The sequence below is a fragment of the Callithrix jacchus genome, chromosome 4 (genome assembly GCF_049354715.1).
Source record: "Callithrix jacchus isolate 240 chromosome 4, calJac240_pri, whole genome shotgun sequence".
In the NCBI taxonomy this organism is placed as follows: domain Eukaryota; kingdom Metazoa; phylum Chordata; class Mammalia; order Primates; family Cebidae; genus Callithrix; species Callithrix jacchus.
In genome coordinates, this window is record NC_133505.1 from 155,768,134 (window position 1) to 155,794,050 (window position 25,917).

The 25,917-nt window shown below is 42.1% G+C and overlaps 1 protein-coding gene across 2 annotated transcripts in view; it reads left to right on the forward strand.

Moving 5' to 3' along the window:
* Positions 1 to 25,917, forward strand: part of UST (uronyl 2-sulfotransferase) — a 316,876-nt gene that overhangs the window by 239,109 nt on the left and 51,850 nt on the right. For both annotated transcript variants that reach the window (XM_002747070.8, XM_054254508.2), the window contains 2 exons: positions 18,013 to 18,110; positions 20,149 to 20,306. In XM_002747070.8, coding sequence (XP_002747116.4) covers positions 18,013 to 18,110; positions 20,149 to 20,306 — 256 coding nt within the window. The remainder of the gene's footprint in view (positions 1 to 18,012; positions 18,111 to 20,148; positions 20,307 to 25,917) is intronic.

Genomic DNA, 25,917 nt, shown 5'->3' on the forward strand with positions numbered 1-25,917 from the left:
ATTTATTTATTGTATTTATTTATTTTGAGATAGAATCTCACTCTGTCACCCAGGCTAGAGTACAGTGGCATCATTTTGGCTCATTGCAACCTCTGCCTCCCAAGTTCAAACGATTCTCCTGCCTCAGCCTCTAGACCAGCTCGGACTACAGGTGTGTGCCACCACAATGGCTAATTTTTTTGTGTTTTTGGTAGAAACGAGGTTTCACCATGTTGGCCAGGCTGGTCTCAAACTTATGGCCTCAAGTGATCCACCTGCCTCAGCCTCCCAAAGTGCTGGGCATGAGCCACCGTGCCTGCCCTCAGATATTTATAGCAAAGCAAGAATGGACTGGTAAACAACCCCATAGTAAAATTTTCTGCTCTCCTGGTGGGATGGTTGTAAATTAATGAAAAGTAGTTGATTCACTTTAATAGAAGAGAATGTTGGTGCTGATAGTGGAAAACTGCTGATAATCCAAAGAGCCTCTCTGTTTAATCTTAGAATTAATGAAAGTATTCTAGCATCATGGTCTCCTCTGATTTTGTTTTTTTGGGGAACTGATACTGAAATGAGTTCTTATTCTCTGACTCAAGGATAGGGAGGTCAGTTGGTGTCTTGAAACTATTCCAAGACTAGGAAGCCAACCTGTGATTTTAAATTCTCCACAAATAATCCACCAGGCAGGTATCACCCCTTTGCTGGTCAAGGGTTTCACTGTGGTCTTACAGTCCTACTTTGTTTTCTCATAAAGGAAGGCACACTCTCCAAGACCCACTGCTCTTCTTTCTGTCCCCAGCACCAGTTTCTTTTCCTTTTTCCTGTGTTTTCCTTGCCCCGCTCACTGCAGTTTCTCTTCCAGGGCCTCAAGTCTTTGCATTTCCATAACCTCTTCATCCAGTGTTGCTGAACGCTTCATAGCCCTTAATCTGTGGGTTCAAACCTCAAAGTATCTGTTCACCCGTTAACTCTGCATAATGCTCTCTTGTCGTTTATCAAGCATTTTCACAGACTTTTTCTTTGTCTTTAATCCCCATTGCCATCCTGTAAAAGTATTAGTCCTATCCTTTGTGTGTGTGTGTGTGTGTGTGTGTGTGTGAGAGAGAGAGAGAGAGAGAGAGAGAGAGAGAGAGAGAAAGAGAGAGAGAGAGACAGAGTCTCACTCTGTCGCCCAAGCTAGAGTGCAGTGGGGCAATCTCAGCTCACTGCAACCTCCACCTCCCAGGTTCAAGCAATTCTCCTACCTCAGCCTCCCGAGTAGTTGGAATTATGGGCATGCACCACCACACCCAGCTAATTTTTATATTTTTAGTGGGTACGGGGTTTCTCCATGTTGGCCAGGTTGGTCTTGAACTGGCTTCAAGTGATTCGCCTGCCTCCCAAAGTGCTGGGATTCCAGACATGAACCACAGTGCCCGGCTCAGTCCTGTTCTTATTTTAGAGGTAGGAACCTGATGTTCAAAAACATGGAGTGCTTCCCCCATTGTGACTCAGCAGCTAGCACGGAAGCAAGACTCAAACCCAGATCATCTGGTGGCTAAGCCAGGGTTTTCTTCTCTATTCCACAGATATCTTCTGTGTTCTAGTCTTATTACAAACAACCCTGGTTCCTTATCTTCCAACATTAGTCTTTCTTTTTTTTTTTTTCGAGACTGAGTCTTGCTATGTTACCCAGGCTGGAGTGCTGGAGTGCAGTGGTGTAATCTCGGCTCACTGCAGCCTCTGCCTCCCGGGTTCCAGTGATTCTCCTGCCTCAGCCTCCGGGGTAAGTGAGATTACAAGCATATGCCACCACACCCAGCTAATTTTTGTATTTTTAGTAGAGATGGGTTTTCACCATGTTGGCTAGGCTGGTCTTAAGCTCCTGACCTCAGGTGATCCACCTGCCTCAGCCTCCCAAAGTTCTGGGATTACAGGCATGAACCATCAAGCCCAGCCTACCAGAATTATTTTTATCAGAAACATAGTACAGCAGATTATAAAATCTTATTTTGAAATGGCTATGATTAAAGACAATAGGGCATAATCCAGCCACCTGTGGGCCACATTTGACCTGCTAATGTGTTTTGTTTCACTTACAGGTTTTGTTTTTGTTTGAGTACCAACATTTAATTATTGAGAGATTTCACACAAAGATCCAAATCCAAATTCTAGCTTCTCTTGTGAGGTGAGAATATTGGGCATCCCTGGGACAAATTTTGTGTGGCAGAAACTGGCTGGAGCTGGCCAGCATCTGGGCCCTGGCGACAGGGCATGTGTGTTCCTAGCTTGCCCTGCATTTCTCCACCCCTCAGTGTCTGCAGGCACGTGGCCCTATTCATGCATTTCCATGACCTGGGAGGCACCTGGGGGCACTGCTGTTTGCTGTTTGTCTGGAGCATGTGTTCAGCAAGGGGTTGGGGGCAGAGTGGGGACAGACTGCACACAACACAGTGCCCAGCGGATGTTGGGAACCCAGTAAGAGAAGCGTTGGAGGATGCTACTCTTTGGATGTTAGCATCAATACTCAAATGTTCATTGAGTGTTATACCTTAAGTGTTGAAAGTGTTTATCTCAGTATAGAGAACTGGTTCTTCCACTCTGTAGCTTTGGAAGCTATTCATGGTAAGACAGAGAAAAGAAAAAGCCCTCTCCCGAATATTTATTCAGGTTTTTGTTGTTGTTGTTGTTGTTGTTGTTGAGACAGGATCTCACTGTGTCACTCAGGCTGGAGTGCAGTGGCACCACCTTGGCTCACTGCAGCCTCTACCTCCCAGATTCAAGCAATTCTCGTGCCTCAGCCTCTTGAGTAGCTGGGGCTACAGATACCTGCCACCATGCCCAGCTAATTTTTGTATTTTTAATAGAGACAGGGGTTTGCCATGTTGGCCAGGCTGATCTTGAACTCCTGACCTCATGTAATCCACCCACCCCGGCCTCCCAAAGTGCTGGGATTATAGGCACAAGCCACCATGCCCAGCCTGTTCAATCAGTTTTTCACCGGGAAGACTCTGCTTTTCCTCCCACAGATTCTTTCTCTTGTGTGTCTAAATAATAAACATAGTTCTACACTTAGTGTGTGGAATTGATCTCTTCATCATCAGAGTAATTAATATATTTTAACTTGCGTGTATATTTGCTTTTCCTTGGCTTCAGTTCTCAACTTGGGAGAATTAGAGGACAGATAGATCTGGGAAAGTGTGTTTTAGTAGTTCTTCATTTCAATACTTACATAAAGAAGCTACAAAAAGTTATTCTAGTGACTTGAATTTTTTTGTTGTTGTTTATAGAGCCTTGATCTGATTCATGGAAACTTAACCTAAAAAGGAGAGGGAACATCAATAAGAGAAAGAAAAGAGTAGCAAGAGGGAAAAATGCTATTATAACAGCCTTTATTTGTTATGTTTTTAATTAGAATTTTAACTTTAGATTCAGGTTGCATATGTGCAGGTTTGTTGCAAGGGTATATTGCATGATAATGACGTCTTAGCTTCTGTTGATTTTGTCACCAGATAATGATCATAATACCCAATAGGAAGCTTTGTAGCCCTTGCCCCCTCCCTCCCTGCTTTTGGAGCCCCCCAGAGTCTGTTCTCATCTTCAGAGGATATGAACTGGGGTTTACGTTGGTTCACTAAATATATATATCCTAAAACATAGCCGCATATACTACCAATATTAGAGAACGTTTTATAAGGAAGCTGTAAGAGAAATCTCAAATACCAGCATAATAAAGGGCTTGATTTTGTAGCTTTTTTTTCTTGGATTCCATGTAGTCATCTTTTATTCTAGAAGAGAAAGAATCCAGGGAGCAGAGCCAATGAAAGGGTCAGAAATGAGATCTCTAAATAAACTTAGGATGGAAAATTGTAAAGGTCTGAGGATTCCTGAAGGTCTCTGACCCACTAGATAAACAGTCCAAGAAGCTTTAAAGTAGTGAGAAAGACGGAAAATGAATGAGTGAATGAGTGAGTGAATGAAAAAATGAATTAGAAAAAGGGAAAATGAAGGCAGGAAAAAAATTGAGCTTCCTTATAGAATGTTCTCTAATATTTTTATTATATGCAGGTATGTTTTAGGATATATGCATTTAGTGAACTGACATAAATCCTGCTTCATGTCCTCTGAAGACAAGAACAGACAGTAGGAAACACACTACACTCACTGTCATTTATTTTTTCTGGGATTTTTTGGTTTGCTTTTTACATGTTATGGAAAAATTTAAGTATTCATAAAAGAATAGTCCAGTGAACCTCCATTTCATAGACAATTCTCAGTCATTCATGATACTAAATCTCTGAAACTGAATTTCCCTGTTAATTTAAAATAATTATTTTATGTTTTTACTTCTCTTTATTAAACTTATTATGGGTCCTTAGTGACCTTCTGAGTTGGGATTATGGAGCCACAGAAATGAGAAGCTGTGGGCTGGCCTAAAAAAAATCCACAAACATGCTGTTTATACCCTGGATAACCAGAGGTTGAAAGTGTAACTTTTGTGGTTTGTTTTGGGTTCTTAAGCCAAAACAATTAGACTATTGGATGTGAAAGAAAGCGAAATTCTGAACCTCTTCAGCTAAGAAGGCAAAATCATTAAAATTCTGAGGCTAAGACAGTTTCTGTGGCTTTTCAAAACTTGTGTGGCCCAAAGGGGTCATAAATAACTTTTATGGTATAAAAACGCTTAAAGACCATTCTTAGTTTCCCAGGAATTCCTGCCATTCTTACTGTCGCAAAGCTCCATGTTGGCTGGGAAGATGTTTGAGCTTGAGCTTTCTTTTCAGCACTGCCTCCAGGAAGTACTAAACTGTGGAGATGTGGACTCTGCTGTGGGCTTCTTATGACAGGTGAAATGAACAGATTTGAGGTGAATGATTCTTCTCTCTCCACCTCACAATTCAACTTTCACCAACATCTGCAGTATTACACTTTTCCTTCTGGTGTTACACGGAGAACACAAAAATGTTGAAATATATTTCCATGATTATTTTAAGCTTGAGAATAGCAAAATTGTGGCCCCCATAGGATGCACTGGCAGCACATTCATGTGATATCACACTGCTTCTCCTAGAGAAAACTCACAATGGCAATCTCTCCATTTTCTATGTGACTAAGTAGGGGATAGGGATGTGGGCCCTTCTATAAACCTGATATCCTGCTTATTTTAAGAGTTTCATCAGCATCTCAAGGTGAGTCAATATTAGAAGCATAAATAGTCCCATTGACTGTATGCTTCAGAATATAATCAGCACAGCCCCTTAGAGGCTAAGGCTGCCGCCATCTGTGTGCTGGTCTGAATACACCAAGCAGCACAGCACTGCAGCCCAGGTGGCTGGTGCGTGCCTGGTTAACCAAGGCAGCACTCACAGCAGTCGTCCAGTGGCAGAGATCCAGCCATGTGGCTCCTTCTGGGCTGTGGAGATGAGAATCACAACCAAGATCCAAAATCTCAGTCATTATTCCTCTAAGTGGAGCCCACATCTGGAATGCACCTTTTCCAGCAGGGAGTAGTCACCTGTTATAAGAAAGGTCATTTAATGTCATTTCAGTCATGTAGGTATCAAGTAAGCAAAAGTATCAACAATGATCTATCTTTACCTACATGATCACTTACTGTTTGTTTAAAATGTAATAGTACTTGTATTCTGGACTTCACTTTACTGGTGAGATTTTTATGATGTTGTTTATTGAAAAGCAGTAGTATCATCTGAAACCTTTTATTAGACACCCAGACTCCCATGGTGATTTGCTAGGCATAGCATAATTCAAATAAAAATGTCATTATCTTTGAAGACAACTTTTAGCAACTATACTAGAATACCTATCTGGCACTGGACAGGTACCATAATACAGAGAGGCAAATCTTCTAGGTTAGAATATATTTCTAATACAGAGTATATAGAAGAAAAACTAACTTTTTATATTCAGGGCATACTTCAAATATTGGAACTTTTGGCAACACACAACACTATTAATAGACTCAAAGCAACACCATTAAGACAAAGTCACTGCTGTGATGTAACATAGTGTCTTACAGGGTCTGTAAGAAGAACCCTCAGGTATCATGCTGTTTGATGTCTGCCTTAGACTATGCATTGCCCTTTCCTCTCTGACGTACAGAGCAAAAATGATTACATTTCACTAAGCATGTGATCTTGCTTTGGCACAGACTTGACATCTTACCTAACTTCTTTCCTCTGACTTAGCAAGTTTCACTCCTTACACCCCAGGTTATCCATGCCTCTGCACCCAGCATTGCTTCTGATAGACGTCACAGTAACGAAGAATGAATAGCCCATACAGGGCTCCCAATCAAGATGGTATAGTGAATTCACACTCCCTTGGTTCCAAATATATTGTAATGATTGATAAAATATAAAAAGAGGACATTCAAAGGATTTACCAGTTAAGAACATCCTCATGTATGGAGGAATTCCAGAATGGTGAGAAGTGATGAATCCACAGGCCAGCTGGGCTCTGGTCCAGAATCCAGTAGCAGCAGCCAAGAACAGGACAATGTAAAGGAGACTAGAAGTGCCCTGGCTAACATGGGGGCCAGATCAGGCTCAGTGCTTTCAACCAAGGCCTGGGGTGAGAAGCCACACTTCCCCTCACTTTCAAGTAAGGGAAGTTAAACATAGCAACTGCTCGTCTTCTGCCTGGAACTATGCCTTTATAGGAAGCTAAAGACGTAAAGAGGTGGAAAAATGAAACCGCAAACTCACAAGTAAGAAGTGAGCCGAACTGTTTGCTCCTTTGTAACCAAATGTGTAATATTCCCATCGCTCTCATAAAATGGGAAATAAAAATAAGACCTGATTCTGGACTGAGGATCCAGAAGTCCAGATGGGAGTAGCCACAAAACCACTAGGGTAAGACAGAGGGTGAGAATGAGAAAGAAGGAGAGACAGGGAGAGGAGAGAGATAGCAGAGAGAGGAAGGAGATGAAGGCAGATTATGAATTTTCCACCCAAAATGAGCCTACAACCAAAAATTCTAAGGAACATGGGGGAAAAAATCTAATACCAAGAAAGGTAGGCAGCACAATCTAGTATTGGAATATGAATACACCCCAGCTGGCTTTAAGGAACAACCTGACAAAGTCTTTAAAATAAATGAGCCTAGGATGTTTGGAAAGACAAAGGGTGAATAGCTTCCATTTTAAAAGAGCAGAAAATGATAAGAGAGACGTGAAACAAGGATGTGAGGATGTCTTCAATAAGTAAATATAAATAAGTAAATAAGTAAAATGAAAAATATGGTTATTGAAGTAAAAATTTAAGAAGTGGAATAAACTCTAAACTAAATAAAGTTAAAGAGAAAATTAATGAATTTATAAAATAGTCAAGAAGAATTCACCAAGAATGCAATTTAGAAAGACATAGATAAACAGACAGACAGACAGATAGATAGGTAGATAGAGCAGTTAAAAGATATGGAAAAAATATTGTAAAGTTTCAATAGGCATGTAATAGGAGATCCAGAAAAAAGAGAATGGAAAAATGATAGGGAAGAAATATTTGAAGCAATTAAAAGATAAAATATTCTAAACTTGGAGATGTGATTTTTTATACTAAAAGTACCCTGGGATTACCGAATAGAATAAACAAAGTTAAATACTCACACAAGTGTTTTAGAGTGAAACTGCAAGCTATCAAGGAAAGGGAAGTAAAGCAGATGACCAATGAGGGAACCGTCATTAGGCTCATAGCAGACTTCTTGCCAGCAACAATAGACATCAGATGGCAACTACAGTAATATCTTCAAAGTACTGAGAGAAAATAATTGTCAACCTGGAATTTTACACCCAGCAAACACATCATTCCACTGACCCTTTTCAGACACAGAGAGTTTCCTACTTACTGACTTCACCAAAAGCATTATTAAACGATGAATTATGGAGGAAATTAAGGAATAAGGGCATAAAAAGCAACAGTGAACATAGCTGTTGATTAAAGCATGTTGGTAAAATGAGTTAAATATTAAGTGTTAAAAGTTGTTTATGTGTTTAAAAAGATCATAATTAGGCAACGTTAAAAAGAGGAGGTGAGTGATGTTTAATGGAGAATTAAAGTTGCTAAAATAATTCTCAGCTTTGGAGGAATATAAGAAAACCAAATTACTTCATTTTTTTCTAATTAGAAAAAATTAGTCATTTGAATGTTAAAAAAATTTTACTCATCTTTTTCCATTTGCCCATCTTTCTCACCATCTATTTACAAATGAATTTTTAAAATTTGGTGTCCTTCCTCAGATTCTCTCGGTAATGAAAGTATCTTAAGCTACTTTGTTATTATTTTTATTTTTTAATTTTTATTTATTTATTTATTTTCTTTTTGAGACGGCGTTTCGCTCTTGTTACCCAGGCTGGAGTGCAATGGCGCAATCTCGGCTCACCGCAACCTCCGCCTCCTGGGTTCAGGAAATTCTCCTGCCTCAGCCTCCCGAGTAGCTGGGATTACAGGCACGCGCCACTATGCCCAGCTAATTTTTTGTATTTTTAGTAGAGACGAGGTTTCACCATGTTGACCAGGATGGTCTTGATCTCTTGACCTCGTGATCCACCCGCCTTGGCCTCCCAAAGTGCTGGGATTACAGGCTTTATTTTTATTTTTCTTAAGCTGTAAGAGTCATCCATGTGATTGGGAAAAAAAAAATTAGAGGCTGGGCACGGTGGCTCACGCCTGTAGTCCCAGCACTTTGGGAGGCCCAGGCAGGTGGATCACGAAGTCAAGAGATCGAGACCAACCTGGTCAACATGGTGAAACCCCGTCTCTACTAAAAATACAAAAATTAGCTGGGCATGGTGGTGGGTGCCTGCAATCCCAGCTACTCAGGAGGCTGAGGCAGGAGAATTGCCTGAACCCAGGAGGCGGAGGTTGTGGTGAGCCGAGATCGCGCCATTGCACTCCAGCCTGGGTAACAAGAGCGAAACTCTGTCTCAAAAAAAAAAAGAAAACAACTTTTTTTTTAATTTATTTTCTTCCCATTTATATTTAAAATATAGGTTTTTTAAAAAGCCTATAGAGTTGTAGTCATATTATATATAGAATTTTATCCTGACTTTCTCAGATCAGCACTTTTCCTATAGTTACATATTCTTTTTAAACATTTTAAATGCCTGCAATTATTTACAATGGCATGTACTACAAATTCCCTAATCTCTATAATTGAATTGGTTATATTTTTGATCTTTTAAATATAACTATGATAAACATTTTGCTATAGAAATAAAAGCAACCAGTTTGTCTATTGGCCAGTTCGACTCCATGGGGATGTGTCATTTTTATTTGGTTAGGCGCCCCATGTTTTCCAAACTCTATGAAACCACTGTAGTTGTGGGCTCCCCATCTCTGAAAAGCATCAAAACCACTTGAACCTCAAAGACCGTGGTTCCTTGTTTTAGCGACCCTGTGTTAACCAGAAGAAGTGCAAGGATATTTGTGGGGGAAAGGCACTGACAGCTTGCACAGCGTCCTGCCCACAGTCATCTCAAACGCTTAGTTAACTTTGCTGTAGTTCATTGAAAAGAGCCTCCAAAATCTAATGAAAACTGAGCTGGATACTAGATTGGTCCTCATCTTATAATGGAGCATTTCAGCATAAAACTGTGACTATTTCTTTGTCTTTAGTTCAATGCAATAGAAACTGGAAAGACACACTCTTAGAATCCAAATGACTTAAAAAGATGTTTGGTCTCTTGTGTCCATAAGTGTTTCAGTTTCAGAATTTAAGAGCTCCATTGGACTAGTGTCCCCAGTGAGTAAGGATATTCACTAAAATAAGAGTAGATATGCTGACATAAAAATGAATGAGATCCTGTCATTTGCAACAATATGGAAGTCATGTTGGATGGAACTGGAGGTCATTATGTTAAATGAAATAAGCCAAGCACAGAAAAACAGACTTTGCATGTTCTCATTTATTTGTGGGAGCTAAAACTTAAGATAATTGAACTCACAGAGATAGAGAGTAGAAGGTTGGTTGCCAGAGACCAGGAAGGGTAATGGGGGGGTTGAGGGAGAAGTGGGGAGGGTTACGGGGTACAAAAACATAGTTAGACCCAATGACTAAGACCTAGTATTTGCTAGTACAACAGTGTGACTATGTTAAAAAATAATTTAATTGTCCATTTAAAATAATTAAAAGTATATAATTGTATTGTTTGTAACACAAATAATAAATGCTTGAGGTGATAGATCTACCCCCCAAAAAATACATTCTGACAATTCCAAAGACATTTCTATTTTTGGGGGAGGCCAAGGTGAATGGATCACCTGAGGTCAGGAGCTTGAGAGCACCCTGGCTAACATGGCAAAACTCTGTGTCTACTAAAAATATAAAAATTAGTCAGGTGTGGGAGGCACATGTCTGTAGTTCTAACTATTCAGGAGGCTGAGGCAGGAGAATTGCTTGAACCCAGGAGGCAGAGGTTACAGTGAACTGAGATGGTGCCACTGCACTCCAGCCGAGGTGACAGAACAAGGCTGTCTCAAAAAACAAACAAAAAATACATTTCCCCAAAATTTTAAAACTAAATTATTAAAGCTTTACTTAAGTCACATGAAAAAAAGTGAAATAAAGTCAATGTAGCATGATGTCTCATTCATCCTGAAATTCTTTATCTGCCATCCTGCCATCAGACACATAGCCATAAACTCAGAAGTGGTATAAAGGACCACAAAGCCACCATAGTGGATGCCATAGATATTAAACATCCAACATTGCATGCTGTGCTTAACGGCAGGGAGAGCAAAGTGCTTCTGCTTCCTGGATGGCTGTATCGAGAAGAATTCTGGAGGACACTTCCCATCTCAGCTGGAGTGTGTCATCAGTGATTCACACCAGACATGAGCATGGAATGGGAGGATGATGGTATCTGGCCATCTGCCACTTTCATATCCATTAAGCCTCACTAAAAAGTCTTGTTTGACTCCTCTGGTTCTGGCTTAAAATATTTTACAAGGCTTGAAAAAGGCTTACAAGGAAGAGTGTGTGAGGCAATAAAAGTTAGCTTAGACCACATCCCATTCCATTTAGCCCATTAAACTTGTACTCTGATTACCATGGTCCACTTATGGGTCAAGAATTTGGATACTCTGCCTCAATGGTGCATGACACTCAGTCATTTTTCCCTCTCCCACTTCTAACACAGCCAGCATAAGAAACCGTCCTTTTCCATGTTATCCATATTCTTAGCGTGTGAAGACTGGTTCCAAAATCAATTTTAAACCCACATTGAAAAAGAGCTTTTTATATCATCGTGTTACATTGCGTTATGTGCAGAGAAAGATGAGTCTAAGAAGTCCAGAGTTCCACAGTGGCATATTTTGCATAACGGTGTTTGTGTTTCCATCAAATTCTATTGTTATTTTGACTTAACATAGATAGCACATTACATGTTTCCATATTTTTCTTCCTCTCTGTTTTCTCCGTGAGTGAGCCAGAGTCACTCTTTAAAAAAAAAAAAAAAAAAAAAAAAAAAAAAAAAAACTATCGGAATCACCAGGAGTTGTTTTTTTTTTTGTTTTTTTGTTTTTTTTTTTTGAGACAGAGTTTTGCTCATCGCCCAGGCTGGAGGGCAGTGGCGTGATCTTGGCTCACTGCAGCCTCCACCTCCTGGGTTCAAGCAATTCTCCTGTCTCGCCTCCCAAGTAGCTGGGATAACAGGTGTCTGTCACCACACCCAGCTATTTTTTTGTATTTTTGGTAGAGATGGGGTTTCACCATGTTGCCAGGCTGATCTTGAACTCCTGATCTCAGGTGATCCACCTGCCTCAGCCTACCGAAGTGTTGGGATTACAGGCGTGAGCCATGGCACCTGGCCAGGAATTGTGTTTTTAAATATAAAGGAAAAGGGAATTTAAATGCTGAAGGTATAATAAAGATGGCATAATCTTAACAGATGAGTGGCAGGTAAAATACTGGCATACATGATTTCTAATCTTAGTAAAAGGTCTAAGAGGCAAGTATTGTTGTCCTCTTTTTACGGATGAAGAAGTTGAGCTTTTGAAAATTGAGCATTTGCCAAAGACTACACAACTCACAAGAGGTAGAGCCAAGATTTGAACTGAGGTTTGTCTGATACCAACCTTGGTGCTTTTCTCTCTGTGCCTTTCGTGAAAGGTGAAAAAGTTCAAATGATAAATGCAGAATAAATGCCTTGTATTAACTCATACGTTTTAGAATCTAAGAAATTACCACTTTTTCTAAATCTTGAGATTATAAAACTATTCTTAAAAGTTGGGAATTGTCAGGCACGGTGGCTCATGTCTATAGTCTCAGCACTTTGGGAGGCTGAGGCCAGTGGATCACCTGAGGTCAGGAGTCCGAGTTTGTCTCTGCTAAAAATACAAAAAAGTTAGCCAGGCATGGTGGCAGGCACTTGTAATCCCAGCTACTATGGAGGCTGAACAAGAATAATCGCTTGAACCCAGGAGACAGAGGTTGCAGTGAGCCAAGATTGCTCCATCACTCCAGCCTGGGCAACAAGAGCAAAAGTCTATCTCAAAAAAAAAAAGTTGGTTATTTAGGGAACCAGGTACATCCATCTTCAGTTTCATAGACTAAGATTATGTAGCTTACAGAAACTCAGAGATTGCATGACTTAGCTGAGGACACCCAGCTAATTAGTCATAGGGCTGGGACCAGCACCCATTTTTTTTTTTTCCTCATTCAGGGAACTTTGCATATGGCCTCTTAAGGATTCTGTTATTGAAAGCAGTCAGAAATCCTGTCTTCAAAAGCCATGGGCCGTATGGACAAAGCTGATCATGTTTCAAGCATGGAGCTGTGTAAAAACACCAGTAAGCCTTTTCTCAGTTCAGCGGCTTTTAGACAAGGTGCCGTCTTATAAAAGAATAAATAACATGTGGATTGTGTCTAAGTTCACCTCTTGTGATAAAATTAACTCCACCTGGGATTTTCTTCCTTCTACCCTTTCTAAAATTAAAACTGGAAATCCAAGAGAAGAAGCAGTTGTCAAGTTCTTGATCTACAGGGAAATAAATAAGCAGTTTTATGTCTGAGGCAGAAGCAGGCGAGAGGCCTGTGGGCCTGGCAATGCAGAGTGAGGAGGAGGAGGCAGGGCTGTGAAAATTGGCTGGCAGGGAGGGAGTAGGAGGTGTCCAGGCCTCCAGCGCAGCGTCTGATCTCTAGAGCGAGCCCTAATGTGGGTGAAGCAATTGCTGATGCACAGAGGAGCCCCTGCAAGGTGGGTGGGAAGGTTATTTCGGGATGCCAGGTGGCACTCTGTCCAGCTTGGAAGTCCTTTCATGGGCAGCAGAAGGAAATCTGTTCACTTCTAAAAGAATCCTGGCCACTGGCAGGGAATGTTGGGAGCAGGTCTAGCCCTAAGGACTAAAGCTAGCTTAGAGTGCCAGGTCCCAACTGATAGATGAAGTTCCAGACAGACCCCACTTCTAGAGACATTTGGGTTCCAGCCAACAGTGGAGAGAGTATGCGATGTGGGGTACCTGAGCTCTTGTCCCAGGGATCCTACCTGCCAGATGTGGCTGGCAGTGAATGGCCAGAATGGAAGGAAGCCCATGGCCACATCTGCCTCCTTTTTCTGGACCCCAGTGAATGCTAGTTCAGGTGGACTGGAGTGTGTTAACTCTCCCAGGCAAAAACCTGGGTCTGCTATTGAGACCAGGTGAGGAGGGAGGGGTAAGGGAGAGGAAGAGCAAAGGCATGGGATGAATTACCTAACACACAGACAGCTCCTGGAGAGTGACCACCCTCTCAGAGTCGCCAGAGGTCCTCCTATCAAATGCCCTGGAAGTCCCGCCAGGGAATTCACTGTTTGTATCAGGTGCCCTGATTGTCATCCCTGCTGCATTGTCAATAAGAGTCTTCCAAGGAGAGCAAGGAAGTGCAGTGGATGGAGACGCATTTCAGATCAGCGACTGGGGCAACTCTGGAGGCTGCACAGTGGCAGGGCAGAGAGGTGGAAGGAAGAGCTAGCTGCTCGCTGGGAAGCTGCAGTCAGCATCCTGTGGGGGTGAAGAGGGGCTGTGGGAGTGAGGGTGAGCGAGGCCTCAGGAAGGACTCCCCCGAGCTGGAGGCAGTGACTCAGGTTTTCTCTGAGCCCAGCTGGCCCTTCAGACTCAGGGCGAAGGTCAACCGTCACCATCAATCTGGTGGAAACATTACAGGAGCAAATGGATAAAGGATGAATTTCCTGTAAGATCAGAATGGAAGAAGGCGAACCCACAAAGAAAATCTAGAGGGAGGAAAGCTTATGCTTTCTAAAATGGTACAGTTAGAATACATTGCAACACAAATGGATTAATTTTTGTATAGTGTTGGCAATAAAAAGGATTCTCATAGTTATCTGGAATGCTTACTCAGAGAGACGATCTCATGTTCCTAATAATGCAAAATCCTGAGCAGTGTGGGGTCTCACGTTAAGACCCCATGATAAAGAGGGCTGGAGTTGGCAGGGAAGGGCACTGCAGGGGTGCCCATGGTGTGTGCCAAGACCGAGGAAGCAGGCGAGCACGTCATACATTGAGCACTGGCAAGCAGGCTGGCTTGCCTAAAGTCATCAGTGCGGTGGCAATCTCAGACAAGAGTTTGAAATCCAGATTAAATGGTTTTTTTTTTCTTTTTTTTAAAAAGGGAATCTTATCCTAGAAGCACTACGTGGAAGGAAAAGATGAAGTTCCATAATCATTTAGAAAATATATGTGCTAAGAGAACTTTGGTATTAAAAGGTGATTGTAAAACAACGCAGGACAATAAATCTTACACCAAAGATAAATCATGAACACCAGGGCTACCAAATGGTCCCGGGAGACCCGTCAGAACAGGCCACTGTAAGTGCAGCCCACTGGTCCCATTCATTTTCCCAGGAGGCTGAGATGCCGCTCACTGAAGGTCTGGGTTCTGCTAAGAGCGGACTGGGCGGAAGGTGCCAGCAGTAGTTTCCTGCAGACCCCTGGTCCTCAGGCTGCCAGGCAGCAGCATCCCCATTTATTGCCGTTGTGGCCAAGCAGTTGTCAGCTCAATGTCAATGTCTGGGGCTTCTCAGCTCATTTCTGCTTCCTCTGGATCTTCCGGTCCAGTCGTCTTTATTTATATCCTCCTATAGCATCGTCTCAGACGGGTTTTGATGAACACCATTCATCAACCTAATGGGCTCAAATGGAGCTCTTTGAAATCCCCCAGGATATGCCTTTGTCTAAAAAAAGAATTGTTAACTGCACTTTTAAAACTAGGAGTTTATGTCCATGAATTGACCTCGTGAGGTTATTTGTGGATTCCAATAGGGAAGTGGCCATCTTAGGCCCCAGCGCCTCCTCCGTCCTCCCCTCACCAACCAGCCGATGCCCTCTGTCTACTCCTGCGAGCCCAAGATTGCTGAAAACAAAAACCTGGCGGGGTCAGAAAATGGAAGAAGTATCTGCTTCCTTTCTTGCTCTGAAGCTGTGTGCCTTGTCTCTCTCCTTCTGCCGTTTATTCACTCATTCATTCAGTATCTATTGCATTCCTGCTTTGTTCAGGCAGGGTGCTGAGCACTAGAGATGCTGTGAACAGTCTGTGCTCCAAGTGTACAGCCTAAACAAGCTCACACGTACTTGCTCAAGGGCAACTCTGGAGAAGCAGCAGGTGCCATGAGAGTCCCTGTAGGAGGCTCTGGCAGTCTCTGTGGCCCCACCCCTCCTGTTAATGCAGGACTCTGGGGGGCTGACTGTGTTATGTGACAGCTCTTTGGATGCCCCCCATCGCTTTACTCTGTCCTTCTTTGTGAAATCTCAACCTCAGCAGATGAACACTGCCTTGGCCTAGGCTCTGCTTCTCACCTAGCTCCTGGCCCCCTCCCTGTTGCCACTGCTACGGAGGGAGGCCGCCAGGGTGACCGGGTCCCTCGGACTAAAGGCTCAGGTCCTGGGGGTAGGCCAACTACCAGAGGACACCCTCAAATGTGAGGGGAGCATGGGGCTCAGAGCATCCTCAAGGCAAAGCCCAGGCACCGCCCACACAAGCTTTGGTTTGTTTCACAGTGTGTAAATCTCTGCACAGTTTTCTCATGATAAATGTAAGATGCATATATTGTAATAAAAGCTAACACTTCGAACAAAGCACAATTCAGTGTATTCTCATCTTCCTTTATGCCAACTACCAGAAATAACTGCTTTCAACCATGCACTATGTCTCCTTCCAGATGCTTTTGTGTTTATGTAAACATGTTTATTTACATATTGTCCTACATGTTCATATTGTCCTATGGTCAACTTTATTCCCTTGAAAATTTATCGAGGACTTTTCAGGATAGCACACATAGATCCTCCTCATTCTTTCCAAGTATCCAGTATTTCATTGTGTGGATGTACCATAATTTCTCTTAAAACCAATCCCCCATTCATGAACACTTAAGTTCTGCCATATTTTGTTGTAATAAATAAATTCACTGCAGCAATGAATATCCCCATGTAGATTACACACATACATCTTTCAGTGTCCAACTCTTCCTAGAAAGGTATTTCAGGACTAGTGTCATGCGTTTTTAATGGGTTTTCATGCACAATGAGATGCTGTTATCACCTTCACCTAACCACATGGCTGAACGGACTGATGTAGTCCCCTCTTCACTTCTCATATGTTCCTCTCTGGGAACCGCACCTCTGTTCCTCATGGTTAACTCAAGTGCTGGAGTACTATCAGTTGTGTTTTTGCAGATTCTGTTTATTTCTGTTGAATTTGTTATTGTAATTGTGTAATTTACTTAATTGGTATATAAACTGAAGAAGTATGAAGGGGTTTTTTTTCTTTTTTTTTGAGACGGAGTTTCGCTCTTGTTACCCAGACTGGTGTGCAATGGTGCGATCTCTGCTCACCGCAACCTCCACCTCCTGGGTTCAGGCAATTCTCCTGCCTCAGCCTCCTGAGTAGCTGGGATTACAGGCACGTGCCACAATGCCCAGCTAATTTTTTTTTGTATTTTTAGTAGAGACGGGTTTTTGCCATGTTGACCAGGATGGTCTCGATCTCTTGACCTCGTGATCCACCCGCCTCGGCCTCCCAAAGTGCTGGATTACAGGCGTGAGCCACCGCGAGGGATTATTGTTTTTAAGAAAAAGTGTAAATTATGTTTCTCTCATTCCCAACTTGAACTAAAAAATTGTTAATAGCCAAACACCCACACCTAAATGGCTACACCTACACCTGTATATCAGATATAGTAGCTTCTAGCGACTCATAAATTTCATCAACCGTGTTTGGGAGTTATGTCCACTCTTAATCTGCCTTGCCAATATTGTCTCTGGAAAAACATCCTACAGCTGTTTGGTTTATTTGTAGATTGAGTTATCTTTTCCCCTTAGGAATACCTGAGAACCAGGCATGTCTTATTTATAATGTCTAATGTAGTCTACTTTGATAAAAGTTGATTTTGAGCCCTTCTTCTTACCCCCACCAAGCCGTTTCAAGCTCTTGTAATGCCCTCAGAAACACCATGTCCAACCTCATATAAAAGAAATGGAAAACCTGGAAATCGCTACTGTCGCCTTTGAAAGTGAGGTATCTATATATAAACATCCCACTACTTTTTAAGCGAATGTAATGTTAGAAATGATTTTACAGCCCCTTTAAAATGTACAAACCCTTAGGAGACTACTGCAGGTACTTAATTGTTGGATGCGTGGATACACAGAGAAACGCTGAATTCATGCAACAAACATTTGTGAATTGCCAACTGTATGCCTACTGATTTGCTGGCTACTGCTGGGGCAACCACAAAGCACAGTGGGTACAACTGCCCTCCCAAGGCCTGTGACCAAGGTTAAGACTTGGAGCCACCAGGAAGTGCAGAGATAGAGTTTACTCAACAGAGCATGCACTATCTACAATGGCCCAGCCCTATGTGTGCCTGGCCAGTGGAGCCGGATGCTGGAGGCAAAAAGGAAGTTTTCTCATGAAATCTATGAATTCTCTCCATCTTCTCAAGGCTTGCCTGTGTAATTCAATCATGAATTTTACTTAAACTGTTTGGCACTTGATAGAGCCTTGCAGAGACTACCAGACATTTGACTGCTGTGTTTTCTCTTCTAGGATATCAATGAGTGTATTCTTGAAAATTATCCTGAGTGTTCCAACCCCAGGTTATTTTACATCATCCCGTACTTTTGTGGACAGCATCCTAGATGCAGGTAAGGGCTAAAGCAGGCTCATGGCATGCACATGCGCACAACAAGGGCAGGGACCCCACCAGCCTGGTACCCAGTGGGAATCTTTTGTATCCCTAGTCTCTCAATCTCTGGGAATTCAGTGCCTATTTACTATTCATCTTTCAAGATAACATTTGAGACTCCACATGTCCTGTAAATAATGAAATTTCAAAATCAGGGTCTGATAGAGGCCTCATGGGACGACCATATAAAGCTTTGTAACTGGAACCAAACCCTTGTTTATACCGAAAACATAGTTGTCGCTACTCGACCCGTGTGATCATGAAGACCAGGAGCGAACACCCAGCCTGCTCCTCTACAGTGACTGACTTAACCAACAACCTGCCCTGGCGGCATGTCTCATTGGGTCTGAGACACTGGAAGCCCACGCCCACAATCCTATAGTAGATATACTTCGTAGGCAGAGAAGAAAGTGTTTTGTAGTGATCACTCATCAACCTTACTTGAAGGCACGACATTTAGAAAGTGACTGACTCAGATAGGCAGGACCCCCGGGGTGTGGCCTGCCCAGGCCCTGCCTCAGCACCCCTACATACTTGTGAAAACCCCTACCCAATCATAGTCTTGTGTGCAGCTGCCTCCCCGGATGCTTCTAGTGTAGCTACAGTTGAAATCCACTGTACTAGACAAGTGTTGTAGCCTGGAGAAGAAATGGCAGCAACCATGAAGCATTATCTTTGGTAGGAAATCAACTCTGCTACCAGAAGTGACATTCTTCCCCAAAGGAAACATTAACTAGAGGGTCCTTGTGTTTCTGAAGAGGCCAAACGGGAACTGCTACTTCTACGCTGGCAACGCGTTCATTGTACTTTTTTTGCTAATGCTATAATCTCTGCGTTGGTATTAGGCGTCTTGTTGTTATTCCTGTCTTGTTTCATTTGCTGTAACAAGAATTTGCTTATGGTCCAAATTACAGGGCTAGGAATGTTTGTTTTTGACCTCACCGTGAGCTCCCTGAGTCCAGGTGGCCTCTCCCCTGCCCCCGCCCCTGCCCCTGCCCCTGCCCCTGCCCCTGCCCGTTGCCTCAATAATAAATACCTCCTGGTTAACATTTAGTGCATCAGGTACTAAGAAGATCTGGGGCCGGATGACTCACTTGCTGATCACAATGACTGCCTTTATAACAAGAAACACGATTTAAACTCCCTAAAATGCTTTTTAAATTGTGTAGTATTTTTTCGATTTTTAAATTTCCTAATCTTGGAGAGGTGACTCATGATGCCGTACCTTGATGCACACACAATGACTTTTATAACTCTTTCATCACCTTGTACAATCTTTACAACAATGCTTTGAACTAGGTAAGGGTTATTATTACCATTTTTCAAAAGAGAACCCTGACTCACCCAATTCCCCCAGATGATAAATGGCAGCCAGGCCTAAAGCCCCCCAGTCCTGTGCTTTTCTGACTCACCTAAGTTTCAGTTCAGAGATCTGATCTACAAATGAGACTAGGCTGTTTTCCTTCTGCAATCTAAACAAAACAAAAATCCAAACATTTCTCTTTAACTCTTCCAAAGAATTAGATGATTAACAGGCATGACCTGATGCTGCTTTTGATTTCTACGTAAATACTATGTCAGTATGTTTCGTATTTCAAAACCTCTAAACTCATTTAATTGGTTCAATTTGGTCCTCCTATTAAAAAGCCATTCTACTTACCCCTTGATCAGTATTTGTCAGGACCTGACAGCCTGTGCCTGCATTTATTCTTCCACAATACTCAGGCAAGTTCTCTAAATTCAAGGCCTTGGGCTTGGTGTGAAGCATAGATGAAAGTGACAGAGAAGGAACCGTGAGCAGCACAGGACACCGGCTGGAAGCACTGGGGAGGCTCCAGAGGGGGCTACATCTGGGCTTGTCCTGTTCCCCATCTGGGAAACAGGATTTGGACTTATGCAAGTGAAGGTGGGAGGTAGAGAGGATAAACTTTCAGCATCTTGTTGCTGCATTTCAAATATGAATCTGTGATTTTAAAATAATTTTTATATCCATAAAGGGAGCCTGGTGAGTGGGCCCTTGAAAGAGCAAAGCTGAACGTGAATGAAAACTTCCTGCTCGTGGGGATCCTTGAAGAGCTGGAAGATGTGCTGCTTTTACTGGAAAGATTTTTACCTCATTACTTCAAGGGTGTGCTCAGTATCTACAAAGACCCAGGTAACTCCATTTGTAAGCAAGCTTTTCTCCATGGGAGGTCTGTGTCCAGGGTTGCTCACCTTGAAAAGACCTGAGGAAGTAAAGGAGTGAAACAATCTCTTCTGATGATGAAGGGCGGTTAGTTCCCTGGGCTTGCAAAGGAAAGTTAGAACCAGGAGATGTGGATTCCAAAATCTTGAGCTTTTTGTTCAAACATAAAATCACCAGGTTCCAAAGGTTTAATGGCTCCATTTCTCCCCATGGAAACTGAAATTGGCAACATTCTCCATCAGCCTTTCCTTGAGCATGTTGCTGGGGTGTGTGCAAATGAATCCGTGGGTGCCCACCTGGACTCCACTGATGGAAACACGCGTGAGTACGAAAGCACCATCCTTGTGATGCATTCTCTCTGGCCCAACTTCCATTTGATGAAAGCACTCTGGTGTGTCAAATCCTGACTGTGGAATAGATAGAGCAGCAAATTGAAAATACAATTGTGATTTTATCCTAACAAACCAAGTGTTCCCCAAATAGCAGCAAGAAATAGAATGTGGCAAAGCAATTGCAAGGGCTGCCTGTGGTATCATCATAAGTATAATTACTTTCAGAAATCCATCAGTTATTTTTTCTCATTGTCATTTTATCCAAAGAGAAAGACAAACAACATTGTTTGTGTTTTCCTATTCTTCTTAATGTACTGCTGTGAAAACAAGCCTTGCATATGCATTCAGTGACCTGTTTATTGTTTTGTCTTTTGTTGTCCTGAGATGGAAGAAAGCATTTTTCCCTCTAAAAATAAGCAGTAGATATGCCCGGTGTGGTGGCTCATGCCTGTAATCCCAGCACTTTGAGAGACGGAGACAGGTGGATCACCTGAGGTCAGGAATTCGAGACCAGCCTGGACAACATGGCGAAACCTGGTCTCTAGTAAAAATATAAAAATTAGCCAGTTGGGGTGGCAGGTGCCTCTAAACCCAGCTACTCGGTAGGCTGAGGCAGGAGAATCTCTTGAACCCAGGAGGCGGAGGTTGCAGTGAGCCGAGATTGCGCCATTGTACTCTATCCTGGGTGACACTCTGTCTCAAAAAAAAAAAAAAGAAGAAGCAGCAGATGAAAAGCTCCCCAAATGTCTGCTGCCTCACATTCCACAGCCAAACCCAAATCCCATCTGCATCACTGGCAGGTCCCAAGGCCCAGGTAAACTGTTCTTTGCCCAGAGAGCCCTGGATCCTGTTGCACGAGGTCAAGGTGGCCCTACCCCCATCAGAGGCTTGCTGAAGGAAGGTGGATAGCTGGTGGAGGCTGCCTTAGCCTCCCAGCTCTTATTGGAGTTCAAATCCCATGTACCTGTATGTAGGAACATGACCGATAGCTCAAGGTATGCCCTGCAGGTGTGTCTACTCAGCAGGAAATGTGAGTTAAATAGCGAGAAGCATAATAAACCTTAAATAGTTGGATTTTGAAACTAGGATTTCCTTTGCCCTTTCAACAACAAGCCATTTAAAGAGTTTACAGAATTTTAATGTAGAGTTTGATGTGATGTGATTGATGTGATATGATTCCTTTTTCTAGAAGACAACATAAACTCGATTCTTTGTGCAAGGGGAGGTCTTACCCTAAATTAGACTCCTTTGAAGAAAAAAGGTCATTTTCTCCATTTGGCTTTATCTTGTCGTATAGCATGTGTGTGTGTGTGTGTGTGTGTGTGTGTGTGTGTGTGGTGTCTAATACACAGTCTGAGCTAAAGGGCTAACTAAATCCTGGTGACACAAGAGATCAACACTCTTCATAAAAGATATTATGGCTTCCAACTTGGTTACTGTCTGCTCAGTCATTTTCTCTGAGGGAGGTCAACTGCAATGGATGAAGAGAGGTTCACATAGTAAGGAACTGAGACCTCCAACCAAGAGCCATGTGTGTGAGCCATCTTGGGAGCAGATCCTATGACCCCAGTCAAGCCTTCAGATAACTTCAGATAACTGCAGCCCCAACCAACATGTTAATGACTACCTCATGAGAGATGCCAAGCCAGGACCACCCAGCTAAGCTACCCCTGAATTTCTGACCCTCAGAACCTTGTTTTTTTCGTGAGCATGCTCTTGTCTCAGCATTTGGGAGGAGGATTAGTGAGCCAACATGAGAGTCCTCTTCCAATTACATCATCATTCATCCTGCGGTCTAGAACACACACCATTCATAGAATGCAAAACCCAGGACAAGGGTTGTGGACCTGAGGACCTAGATGAAGATATTTTTATCTCATGCTTTTGAATACAGGTAAACCACCTATAGAAAGCTAAAGCCAGAGGATGCACTTACCTTCACCATCTCAGGGATGGTGGCTCTTGTCAGGGTATATCATATTGACTTCCTATTTTCTCCATTTAAATATGTGACTTCTCAGAAATTGCGGGCCTTCATCCAGTGATCTGAAAGTACATGAATTCAAGGAGAAACCATTTCTGAAAACAGAGTTACTGTTAGCTCTTTCACTTTCAGCCATGATCTTTCCACCTATAAATTGAAGATTATTTTTCCCTCAGAGTTTGGCATAGTAAATATCTCAAAGAGAATAAAGGACATCTGGTATTCCTGTGTAGCAAGATGAAAGGTTTCCATAAGCCAGGCCACTTGGCCAGTTCACGTGGTCCAGCTGGACTAGTGGTTAAAACAGTGAAATGCTTCTATGTGGCCTTCAGGGTGCACCTGCCAGTCTGGCCACCCCTCCTTGTTTCCCCCGCCTTTTCCAACAGCGATGTAACGGGAGAACTAATTCGTGGCACAACAGGGACCTTCAGGACCCCACATACTCAGCAACTGCTCTGAGTTCAGCCCTTGAGTGACACTGGTTGTCAAATACTTTAAATATCACCCCAGTATAACTCTCTCAGCTGCCACACATTATACACCCAATAAAATGAACCTTTGAGTTGTTGCTTCAGTAACTTATATGGTGTTTTGTAATCTCTTGGGCATCTTCTTGTGATATGTTTCTGTGGTAACATTGAAGATCAAGCAAGTCCACAGTTTCTCTGTCCCAACAAGTTTTCATGTCCCCTGAAGCAGAGGACAAGAGATCAACACACACTCCTGGCCAGCTTCTCAATATATTTTAGCCTCAGGGAAGACTTAGCACCCATATCATTTTCTCATCACCACAGCTGAATTGGTGTCAAATAGGTTAAAGAAAGAATAGCTGCAAGTTTCTAGTCCCTTCACCGTCTCATCTCTGTATTTTTTGTCTAAATTCATGTATTAGGGCATCCTGAAAGTGTTACTCTTGCTCTTTATTGAAGAATTTGATAACTGAGTAGATTAGAGAACAAAGAAGAAAAACTAAAATCTAAGATACTGACTTAAGGGATCTAGTCACCTTTAAGTCACTGTGGATGAACTAAGTCTGACAAGCTGAATTCAGATGCAAAAACACCATTTGCCATTTTTCTTTAGTGTTTGTCCTGTTACTGAAAAGCAACAACAAAAAACTGCAGGAGTTTACTGATGTTTAGTAATTCCTCTCTATCAATACTAAAAATAGATATACCGGTCTTGTTAGAGAAGATAAAACACTAATAGCAATGACTATTTGGAGAACTAGTAAAAATTGTAATGTCTGTTAGTCATTTGGTTTGTCACTTATTTTAGATTGAAATGATATTCATTCATGCTTTTTCTTTTGAGACAGAGTTTCACTCTTGTTGCAAAGGCTAGAGCACAATGGCATGATCTCAGCTCACCACAACCTCCACCTCCCGGGTTCAAGTGATTCTCCTGCCTCAGCCTCCCGAATTAGCTGGTATCACAGGTGTGCACCACCACCCAGCTAATTTTGTGTTTTTAGTAGAGACAGGGTTTCTCCATGTTGGTCAGGCTGGTCTTGAACTCCTGACTTCAAGTGATCCACCCACCTTGGCCTCCCAAAGTGCTGGGATGACAGGTGTGAGCCACCACACCCAGCCTTATTAGTTCTTTCAATTCAATACTACTTCTCCCAATAACTCACCATTTAGACAAGTTAATAACCTTTCTCAATAACAGCTTGACTATCTTTTCCTCTGTTCATTTCTTTTAGAAATATATGCTGATGTCAAGTAAATTTGTCTCCTACCAAAAATATTTGAGAAACTTACCCTTTAGAAGTGTTTTTAAATAGTCATTTTATATTAATATTTGCATTTCACAGAGACAGAATAGAATATCTTAGAAGCTTAGGATAGTAAGTACTTGAGATGAAATAAAAATTAGAGTTTTAGCAAGATGGATAACCAAGAGAGTATGCTCGGTATTTCTTCCAGCCAGTGGGCAGCTGCTGATACTGGGACAAGTACCTCAGAGTGTGCATTCAGAAAACACTGCCCGGTCCGGGCCATGAGTTTGAATTTTAGGGAGCACCAAGGCCCCAGCAGACTTTACTGGTTAGGAGCAACCTCACTGGTTGAATATATACATAACTATTACATATGATCACATGTGTAATCATATACATATTTTTATTGATTGATCTTTATTACATTTGTTCATTACTTATCATCTTTTAAAAGTGAGAAACTGAGGCTGGATATAGTGGCTTGCAGTTGTAATCCTAGCATTTTGGGAGGCCAAGGCAGACAGATCACTTTAGGCCAGGAATTTGAAACTCGCCTGGGCAACATAGCAAAACCTCATTTTAAATACAGAAAAAATACAACACCCCCCCCAAAAAAATTAGGCATGGTGGCATGTGCCTGTGGTCCCAGCTACTAGGTTGGCTGAAGTGGGAGGATCATCTGAGCCTTGGGGAGGTTGAGGCTGCAGTGAGCTATGATTATTGCACCATTGCACTCTACCCTGGGTGACAGAGCACGACCTTGTCTCAAAAATAAAATAAAATAAAAATGAGAAACTGAAGCCAGCCAGAGAAGTGAGAGACTGATCCATAGTCATCCACAAAAATGTGTAAGGGCAAGACTCACCTATTTCTGAGCGGTGAACATTAATGTATTTCTGAATACTTTTTCTCCTCAACTTTTAAAGACATTCTATGAGCCATCAATATTTTTCTAGTCATAATTTTTAGGAGCTAAAATCTCGGTGGTGGTAAGGGCCAAAATAAATAAGCACATGAAAGACAAGGAGCATGTGAATATGTGTAATAGGAACAGTCATATGAGCATTCCTGTATAAACCCTTGACTTGGCAAATAACCAAGCTGTTCTGGTTCAATAGCGCCACCTAGCGTCCAGACATAGAACTCTGTGACCGAATATTAACCCATTACCTTCCGCCTTTCTAGCAACTTGAAAACTCATGTGTCCAGTCCTTTTACCTTGTGTTTTAAATACTTTCCATGCCTAGCGCTACATTAGTATTCATTTTCAACATGTTTCCATTACAAATGTAAACACTGGAGCCACAGTAGGGAATTTACTAGAATTTTGTGGGCTGCCTTGAGAACATGGTCACTGACTATTACAAAAGAAAAATGTGTAACAAATTCCAAACAAGTGACTTAAATCCTAACTTTGAGGATTTAAGTTCATTTATAAGCTGAGTGCCTTGTTTGAAATATTATTTTATACTTAAATATTTTTTATAAACAATCACAGAGTACACATTTAAATGTTATGTTTTTTTCTTTTTACTATGCATGAAT